Source organism: Gnatocerus cornutus, chromosome 1 (genome assembly GCF_029298725.1).
Source record: "Gnatocerus cornutus isolate USDA-ARS CGAHR chromosome 1, icGnaCorn1.1, whole genome shotgun sequence".
In the NCBI taxonomy this organism is placed as follows: domain Eukaryota; kingdom Metazoa; phylum Arthropoda; class Insecta; order Coleoptera; family Tenebrionidae; genus Gnatocerus; species Gnatocerus cornutus.
The window spans coordinates 18114404-18124266 of NC_142233.1; the positions used below are offsets into that span (position 1 = coordinate 18114404).

The 9863-nt window shown below is 32.6% G+C and overlaps 2 protein-coding genes across 2 annotated transcripts; one reads left to right on the top strand and one right to left on the bottom strand.

The window, feature by feature from the left end:
• The first annotated feature begins 1080 nt into the window (after positions 1-1080).
• Positions 1081-2663, top strand: LOC148180740 (uncharacterized). The gene is made up of 4 exons (XM_088049183.1): positions 1081-1211; positions 1296-1447; positions 1495-1745; positions 1795-2663. Exons 1-4 carry the CDS (start codon positions 1166-1168, stop codon positions 2540-2542), a joined length of 1197 nt encoding a protein of 398 aa, XP_087905309.1. The 5' UTR covers positions 1081-1165; the 3' UTR covers positions 2543-2663.
• Positions 2664-2807: 144 nt separating this feature from the next.
• Positions 2808-7590, bottom strand: LOC148180741 (beta-1,3-galactosyltransferase 1-like). The gene is made up of 6 exons (XM_088041977.1): positions 7560-7590; positions 7317-7511; positions 7214-7269; positions 6893-7167; positions 6507-6849; positions 2808-3132 (listed from the first exon to the last, which is right to left on the bottom strand). Exons 1-6 carry the CDS (start codon positions 7588-7590, stop codon positions 3103-3105), a joined length of 930 nt encoding a protein of 309 aa, XP_087898103.1. The 3' UTR covers positions 2808-3102.
• Between the last annotated feature and the right edge of the window lie 2273 nt (positions 7591-9863).

Here is a 9863-nt window from a genome sequence, read left to right on the forward strand (position 1 = left end):
CCACCAATACTGTCGCCGCCTGAAATTCTTTTAAAAGTAACATTTTTGGGTTTCGGAAATGACTTTAGTTTTTTAATAATATCTTTAAAATTACTAACCCCAGTGTTGAGTTCTATAACTCATTGAAAAGCTTATTTAATAGGCTTTCTAAAACAGTAATGCACAATTCCATCTTTAAAAAGAAACTGAGTTATACAGCATAACCCAAAAAAAATATTTTTTCAATAATATCTCCAAGTCCGGACCTGATGGATCAAAACAGACTTCAGATTCAAAATTAAGAGACAATTTTACGTTGAAAATGATTTCCCACTTCTTCAATTAACTAGTGTAATGACAAATTAAAGCAAAAAATAAGCCTATTATCAAGTTTCATGTCTTTTACTTGAGTAACACCACAAAAACGTTTACAGGAGAGATCTTCAATTTAAAATACTCCACGAACAATGTGAAACTTTTTATGCAAAGTGTACAACAAAAATTCTGCAGGACAATGCAATTTTAGGCCCCGAAAGTAACGCGACAACGGAAACGTTTTGTTTTACTTCAATATATGCAATCACTTGGCGGTAGGCGGCGCTGAAGTCAAATGTGCGATATCCCTATATAAACAAAGAAATAAAAAATTAATATAGTATATCCGGTGAGAGATTGGGAGATTTCGACAGTTGACATATAGGTTGGCAGCAAATTATGCTACAAAATACACTAAAAACACCAAATTCCTACGCAAAATGGAGTTGACAGGGTTGTCAGTAACTGGGGTTATTTTATTATTTTAAATTTCGCGCGTATGGTACACTTTTTATTGCGTAGATTTAGTGACTTTTCTGTCATTCAAACACTTACTGTACGAACTATAGCTATTTAAATAAAATACTGAAGTAGCCATGATGTTAACGGGCGTGATTAGGTAATCTTTTACGCCTGATTTTGCGTTTGAGAACCCTTGGTACTTGTCATGGGTCCCAAGCATTTTACGGCAGCAACTCAGAAATCGCCTGTAAAGTCAAAGACCTATTTCCCTCCATGTGCGCCGCCACTGGAATTAACGTCAACTCCCCCTCTATTTGCCTGTCATTTGCTGCTTTCTGTCATTTGTCAAACAAAACGTCAAAAAGTTACTGTTTGTATGTCAAATGGGCTTAAAAGGCCACGTGCATAAATGGATTTTGCCAAAAAACAGTTAGAAAAATACGGTTGGAAAGATGGTAATTAGCTTTCATATCAAATTTAGTACATTTCAGCTAGTCGTCATGGACTAAAAACCTAACCCCAAATGTTGTGTTTATCAGGTAAAGGTTTGGGCAAGAACGAAGACGGCATTTCTGAAGCCCTAAAACCGAAATTAAAGTTCGACAACGCTGGTATTGGAGTTGACGTTGGAGACCAATTCACCAACAACTGGTGGGAAAGAATTTTCAACAGTGCAGCCAGCAATATTAATGTAATACTTAACATTCAAAGTGACAACTCTACATTTTCTGCATTTAGGTCAAAGTAGAAAAAGACGTCGTTAAATTGGAATTACAAGAAGAGCCAGTTGAGATCTCCACAAAAACTTATTCATTGAGGGAATTGAAGAAAAATAAAAATCTTGAATATGGGACATTTTTAAAGACAGCTAAAATAACAGAAAGAGGAATGCAAAGTTATGAAGTTGAAGCTCCTGAACCTTTGATGTCATTCAGTGCCCTCAATGATGATGAGTTGTTTGCAGCATGTGGGGGGCGCACTGCTCACAAGTAAAATTTTCTATAACTTCCATAACAACCAATAAATGTCATTTTTTAGGGGTGCAAGACATGGTCTTAGATTAAGTGGAAAGCTGTCACGAATTGAAAAACAAGAAAAATTACTTCTCAAAAAAATGAAAAATGTCTCGTTAACAGATAACGTCAGCAGTTTGGAGAAAAAAATCAAAAAACTCAAGAAACATAAAGAAGAAGCAGCATCTAGTGCTACAGAGGAACCTAAAGCTTCAGGTTCTAGTTCAAAGAGAATCAAAAACAAACGTAAAAGCGTCAGTTTCAATGATGCTACTGTTGTTAAATATTACACACCTGAATTAGATTCAAGTCACGAGAGTATTAAAGATGAAAATAGTAACAACTCAAGCGTGGTTGATCCAAACTCAAATGTTTGTGATGAAGGAATTGAACAAGACATTGAAGAAACTAGTAGTGAATTAAGTGACTGTCACAGAAGTTTTGAAGAAGCTCAGAGGACATTTGATGACTTATCTAAAGCAGAAAAAAAGAAGTTGATGAAAAAACGAAAATTAGAGAAAAAGAAGACTGCCACTGCTTTATTTTTAGAAGAAGTCAGGGAACAAATGTGTAATGACAACTGTAAGAAGCGAAAATTGGTGACTGAGGAGATGGATCTTGAAACCAAACAGAGTCCCACATGTAAATATTCAAAGAAAAAGAAATATGTACCTGAAAAGTTAAAAAAGAAAGAGAAGAAACGTGAGAAAAAAATGATGAAGTCCATAGTCGCGTCACTTGATCACTTTTGTAGAATAGCAGATGATGAATAATAAAAATTGATCTACAAGAGACAGGTTGAAACTGTCTTGCCAAATGTAAGTCGGGATTATATTTTTCTTGAATTGTTTTTCGTATTTTTGTTTATTGGCATATTTTTATAATATCAAGTATTATAAGAAATGTTTTTGTATTGCAAGTTCTTGTATGGGTCTTTGTTTTCAAATAGATTTTCCAGTAAACAATGTTACTTGTATTTATAAGTTAAATGTTTGAATATAAATTTGTCTCAATAACAGCGAACTCTTCATTTTGAAGAAGCAATAATTATTTTCTTATGTACATAGTAACAAAATTAAACATTTATTATAATTTAACAAACAATCGCATTTCGTTTAGGGATCTTATACAGGGTGTTAGGTAACGTTAGGCGGCGTGAAAAGTAATTAAGTTTTTTTGGGCTGTCTGACCGTTCATTACACTATTTTAAAGCCTTGCAGCTTTCTAAATACAACAAAAATTTAAAATAATTGCAAATTCCAAGATATTTTACTTTCTGTAGCCCTAAGGTTACCTATCCTGTATAAGTTGTTTCGAGATTCATAAACATCCTTCATGGAAATCCAAGAAAGTAAATAATATTCTGAAAAAATGTACATATTAGGAATGTAATGAAGCACCTATAGATGGCTTAAACAGCAAACTGGTTAACCACACAACCTGCAGTTTTAGAGGAAATGAAGAAAATTGCTTAATTCCATTACAGCTTGAAATATTTGTTTACTACTGCGAAAAAAGAAATTATTATACAGGTGTCCCAGAACTCGCGCCCCAGGAGCGAAGGAGGCTGCCGACAGCAATACAGATGGTAAATTTCAAAACAAAAGTTGACTAAGTTTAATAGTATTCAAAAACTGATAAAAAGTTAACAACCAATCCCGACAGCTTATTCAAGAAGTGGAGTAAAAGGCCATCCCAATTTCCTAGGCAACGAGAGTCTAATGTTCAACTGACCAATGGATGATGTTTTTTGAGTTAAAAAATTTTGATTCAGAATTGTTGCCTTCATAAGCCCTTTCTCTCTGGGGCGCGAGTTCTGGGACACTCTGTATATTTCTATTACTTCAATAACATTATAACGAGTGTTCAAAAACGATTATATTTAGGGTTGGCTATGGAATTGAAACTTAACTTTTTAATTACTGCGTAAGTTGTGTATGATTGGTTGCCGATCTGATTTGACGACACACTTGACATTTTGATAACGGTTTTGTCAATTTGTTGCTAATTTCGTCTTTAGCTTTGTTCCTGTGATAACAAACAGTTCTTTTCAGAACTAAATTGTGAGTTTTGATGTTCATTACTGTGTTACCACAATGGGTTTGTCTGAAGAACATATGATATTCATGGTTATGTCTTATTATCGAAACGCAAGAAAAGGTTTTTTATTTCTGCGTTAATAAGCAAATTTGCAATAAAAGTGTTTTTCTAACCTAACATTATTTTGCTGTCAACTTAATGAAATGGAGGGCGAGCACTACCGCCTGTAAAGTATGCAACCTCCCACTCTGGAGGATCAACAAACCCTACCGGTCCATTTAAATACCATTGAAACCGTTGTTTAGATGCAGTATTTAATTATTTTTGATTGTGTTTTTACTATGCTTGGGTTGCAATCTTTTAATATGTCTTATCTATACTGCCATTGAGTAGTAATTGTTTATTTTCGGACACTTTTGGCGTAATTAGTGGTTCAAAAACGCCAACGAATGACGACTTTCCAATTTGATATTTTAAAAATCGCAAAAAAAGTTAGAGGGGTTTGTCGCTTGACGATGAAAATTAAAATAAAATTGAAATATTTGCAGATTAGACGAAAAAATAATACAGTGTTTTATACTTTAAATGAATAAGCTTTTATCTTCCTTAATTTTAGAAGAAAGAATTTGAAAATGATAGATTGTCTACGAGTTTTTGAATAAAATGAACTTTTCCTTGGGGTTGGACATCTTCGATTTTCAAGAAAAGTTGATCAGAATACATTCCTTACAAAATTTCAACTTAAAATTCATTTGTCGATTTTTTTTATATATTAAATTCTTTAAATTCGATCGTTAATTATTGATAATGAAATATTATTATTTTGTTCATTTCTGCTAAATAAATGATTTTGTTAATTTTATAGTTCGCAAAAATAATACTTTAGGGAAACTCAAAATTTAAAGTTGAAAGTGGTTCAAAATTGTGTAAGAGAGCATGGACAACATTGTATGTATTAAAGAATTTATGGCTCATTTTGGTTCCCCATTTCTTATTATACCATGTATTACTGCATAGATGAACTGTATGTGGTAAAATAAAAATTGGAAAATTTTCGTTTAAAAACTTCTCATTTGGTATTAATGAATTTAAAATTCGATTCTAAGCAACTTCTCTTATTAGAATAATACCTAGCTTTTAGAAATATTCCTAACGCGAAGTAAATTACAAGAAAATAGTTTTATTCAAAAAATTCTAATAGTTTTAATTTGTCATATCTGCTGTAATTAGTATCGTCATGGATTTTGCAAAGTTGCATATAAATTGGAAGAATTTTACGATTTTATCAAAATTTAACTTAATATGCCAAAAATAATAGATACCAGCTTGTATTCTGGCTGAAATTAAACATTTACCATTCACTGATCAAAATTATCATTAAGGCAATACATTTTAAGAAGTTACAACTCAACTACAATGCAAAAAATAATTAAATACTGCCTCTAAACAACTCTTTCGATGATATTTAAATGGGCCGACACGGTTTGTTGATCCTCCAGAGTGGAAGGTTGCATACTTTACAGGCGGTAATACCCGCACTCCATATCTGCCAATTTTGACACTGTAAAATAGGCGTAAACAAGTGAATTTTCACCGCCAACCCTAAATATAATCGTTTTTGAACACCCGTTAGGTACCTTTATTATTGAAGTATTAGAATCTTACCACGATTTTCAACAGTAACTATAATATTTATCTTCGTTTTTTTCTAGATTTAGTGAATTGTCAAATATTTCACAAGTTGCACAGAATTTGTTGAGTAATTGAATAACTGAGTTAACCGATTTTAAGATTAAGGCAATCTTTAAAAAAATATACCAGAGCTCATCACTATCGGTCCACTCATTAAAAAGTTAAGTTGGCAGCAGCTCGTAGAAATTTTTATTGATAACAATTGGCAGTAAGAGCATTTGACCTTGACGCAACTGTGGCATGCCTAGAAGCTAATAAGTCTCTATTAAAAATTTCCTGTAGCAACAAATGTTTAATTAATTATTTTTTCGAATTTACCGCTTTAATAGGTCCATTAGAGTACTCAATTTGGAGTCGTTTATAGGTATCTATAAAAGAACTCAAAGTAGGAAATTTTGTTTTTTAAGAATTGGCAGAACTAATTAGTCTGGCTGTCACCTGTTTCCTGTCAAGTTCTTGGTAAATTGGGTTTTTACGATTTGTGTTTAATAAATTGCTGCGTGAATAAAAATGTATGAATATAATTGAACTGTCTTTTGCGGCCAACAATAATTGTACCTAAATATAATAGATATGAATACTGGCTGTGAGGTTAGGTTACGTTATGTCAAAATTCAGTGACAGTGAAACTCAATAAATGGCAAATATTCAATTAAATTTGAAAATCAAGCGGCAAGTCGTGGTTACAAAACCATTACCAATCGTGTAACGTAAAATTTAATTTTTTTATTAAAAAAGGGGTGCAAATTCAAAAAAATAGTATAAAGGACTTGTTTTATAATGGCATTGGTGCACTCGTCCCACCGGAACCGCGTGCCATTATAAAACACGTTCTTTAATATACTATATTAATACACTCAACTTTGACAACGTGTTAACCTTGAAAATCGCTACATTCAGTTTTCTCCCTAAAGATTTGAAAGCCTGATTTACGCCCGAAAATTTACACAGTAGAGTGGACTGATAAGAGTGAACTAGACTTTAAATTCTACCTTATTTACTTACCAGAACAGCACTAAAATCCACATGACTTACGCACAAATCTTTATCCAACATTCGAAAATACTCTCTAATATAATGGGGTGTGACATAGTGAAGAGTATAGAGATGTTTATGATGGCATATGCTTTTGCTCAACGGATCACACGTGAACTTCTTACTATGTATGTGACTTATATTCATAGTTTGTGCACAGACTCCAGTTAAAAAGACATCCTCAAGGTGAAGCAAAGGTACATGCATAGCGCAAAAGTAAAATTTTTCAGCGACATCAACTGACATCACGTATCCTGGACCACACAAATAAGGAGGATATTTTGAATAAGGATACATTTTATAAGGCATGTACCTGCGAAACAAAATTATCGTACGTCGAAAAACTGTGACCTTACCATTTAGAGCCTCTTCGTCTAAAAGGCCACGTGTTCTTCAGTCGTCCAAAAAGAACATTTTCATGTTCGCGGCGCGTTGATAAAGTTTCCAGCAATAAAGGTACGTTCAAAAAGACGTCATCATCAACCTTCATGAGATATTGGTGTGTTTTCGTACAGTGCTTCTTGACCAGTTTCAACATGTGGATGGATTTTAACGTTAAATTGTTGTACGTGTCCATGAAGCGTTCTTGAATGATGTCTTTGTACGTCCGACTCTCCATGATTAGTCTAAACTGTTTGGCGATAATACTGCTTTTTTTAATAAAATTTTTCACTCACTTGAACGGCCATGTCTTCTGTTTCTCCGAGCAAAAAGAAAAATGACACATTTGGATCTAAAACAACACGTTTAGAAATTTTCTTTTCCAATGGAAATATTCACGTTTTTGTCCCCACGTTTCCCTGATGGCACAGCGCGCTTTAAATCCATGAGGTCTTGACACAATCATAACAAGTAAAAGTTTTTTTTCTGCACAAAAATTGTTTCCAAATAGATGTGGTTTTACAGTTTCACTAATATAATCGCTTGCATTTCGTGAAACACTATTTTCTTCCCAAGGCAGTGGTGGGTAGTCATCTGAAATTGTGTTTATTTAACAATAAACACTCATTTAATTAGTTTTACCTGTGTTGCTCCAATAAACGAACACAAACATGGAAACGACAAATAAAAAAAGGAATAATACAATTTTTCTTCGAAAGTACATTCGGTAGATAGACTATAAAAGAGTTTTTAAATAATTTGGCACGAGAAGTGATACTGAGTTTGTTTGGGAATTCTCATCTTAAAGACAAATTTATGGTTCCTACCAAGGTTTATTACTTAAACAGTGTACTTTATTAGATCTAGAAATACCAGATTCGCTTAATGATGATACCGAATATCTTTAATTATGATAGCTCCAGTTTTAAACATTTTAATAAACATACCATTTGATCGAGGCGTTTGTAAATCTGCGACTTTTTTCATGAATTATGTGTAGCCTATTTCCCTAATTTAGTATTATCAAATTGTAAACAAATCACCGTTTAACACATTGTACGTCATATTGACAAACAGTGTTGATAACTAGATGTGACTAGATGTAACTAAGATATTTATTTTAACATTGCAGACAGAGGTCAGAATAATAAATCTTATTTTTATCGTCTCTATTTTGTTTTAAATATTTATTTATTTTAACATTACCGAAAATTTCAAAACATTATATACTGCCTCGCGAAATTAAGGCAAAACCGCTTAGTCATTTTAAAAATGGCTTTATAGCTAATTATTTATGATAATTCACACCAACTTATACCATATGAGCAAATAAACTTTAGATAAAGGGTGGCTGTCTACAAACTTTTGTTTTGGAAACGTATGTCGGCTTTTGTTGTCATACCCAATCATATGTGCTTGAATCATTGATGTCTTCGGCTCTTTGAACTTCTTGTTCTGCCAGAACCATTGCTACGATGCACGCTCCCGATTTCTTCAAATAACTGCACACCAATCCATACCATAATAAAATAATCACCATCCAAAGATGCCATGCCGAGAACTGTCAAATTTTGACGGCTTAGTTTAGACAATCAACGACAAATTCATTTGTTTTTCATGGCCTCCTATTATCTAAAATTCTGTTGCTCATACGGTACAAACTGTCCTAGAACGCCCGCACTTCCATTTAATGGGAGATTCGTCATCAAAATCGGAATTGATTGCCGTATGCCACAATGTTCAGGCATTTATATATTCAAGTTACAAGCATTTAAAGTTGACCAGAAAAATTTTAGGCTAGTCCATTTTTGGTATGGTCTTTGCTGTTGTTTCCCCCATATAAGTAAAACATTGTCTCCTATTAAATCCGGATATTTCAGCTATGTTGTCAATAAAATGCATAATTAATTTACAAGTTGTTGCCGAATTCCATCATCAAGTGACTCCGTTTCGAATTTCGCCAGCTTCGAAAATTTCTTGAAAAGGATTTAGTCAAAATTTTTAATCTCTATGCCGTTTGGGCAAGAATTGTTGCTTAACTTCTCCAATATAATATTGTTTTTTATAACAACAATTAAAATGTTGTCTATTTTGTTGGACAATTCTTTCACTACAACAATAATTAAGAATAAAAAATTTTGGAAAATGGAGGGTGTTTGGTAAGTAAAGCACCAAACTGTAACAGCAATGTTATGAAAGTACTACCGCACTAAGCAAAAATGACCGATCTACATAAAAGTCCAAACTGAGATATCGAACTATTTGCGTTTATATTTGGTTCCACTATTTACCTTCTGATCTTGTACTTCAAAATCCTAGTATATTTTTTAAAAGTGCTTTAAAATGCAACCCTAAACTTGTTATTAAATTATTTCTTTCGGATTTGTTAATTTTGCACTTAGAGCGTTTCTTTGAACAAAATATATATAAATAATTATCTGCAAATAAAATATTTTTTTTAACAAGTTATAAACAAAAAATTAAATTATCTAAAGAACTGATCGTTGTTATAGACAAATTGAGCCTAAAATTAATCTGTTTTTAGGTACAATGTTTTTTAACTTATCCAGTAACCTTTTTTTCTTTTCCACTGCAATTCCTCTGCGGAGGAAACACAAATGATTTAGAAACGTTTGCAGAGAGAACATCCAGTTCTGTCAAATCCTGTTTAAAATCTTTTTGTATTATTTAAGTGTTTTGTCTCTCTTTGGAATTTGACCGTTACAAAATTATGTAAATATTGAACGAGGATTTAGGTATTTATTTTAAATAAACTGATAACATAACATTCGTCCATGTAAAAAAATATCAATTTGTATGTCAATGACTATTGTTTTAGAAGATGTATTCTTAACGTATTTGTTAAAATCCTGTTGATTGTTACAACTCGTCATTTATTTTACATTGTCTGTCTTTCCCTACACTACTTCTGCAGTTTTTCTTACA

What these genes read in the sequence shown, in the direction of transcription:
- LOC148180740 (XM_088049183.1), top strand. Translation starts at nt 1,166, where the DNA reads ATGGATTTTGCCAAAAAACAGTTAGAAAAATACGGTTGGAAAGATG. An exon ending in AAAATACGGTTGGAAAGATG is followed by an intron (nt 1,212 to 1,295) that starts GTAATTAGCTTT and finishes TGTGTTTATCAG; the next exon opens with GTAAAGGTTTGGGCAAGAAC. An exon ending in GTGCAGCCAGCAATATTAAT is followed by an intron (nt 1,448 to 1,494) that starts GTAATACTTAAC and finishes TTCTGCATTTAG; the next exon opens with GTCAAAGTAGAAAAAGACGT.
- LOC148180741 (XM_088041977.1), bottom strand. Translation starts at nt 7,590, where the DNA reads ATGTTTGTGTTCGTTTATTGGAGCAACACAG. An exon ending in CGTTTATTGGAGCAACACAG is followed by an intron (nt 7,512 to 7,559) that starts GTAAAACTAATT and finishes ACACAATTTCAG; the next exon opens with ATGACTACCCACCACTGCCT. An exon ending in GGAAACGTGGGGACAAAAAC is followed by an intron (nt 7,270 to 7,316) that starts GTGAATATTTCC and finishes GTGTTGTTTTAG; the next exon opens with ATCCAAATGTGTCATTTTTC.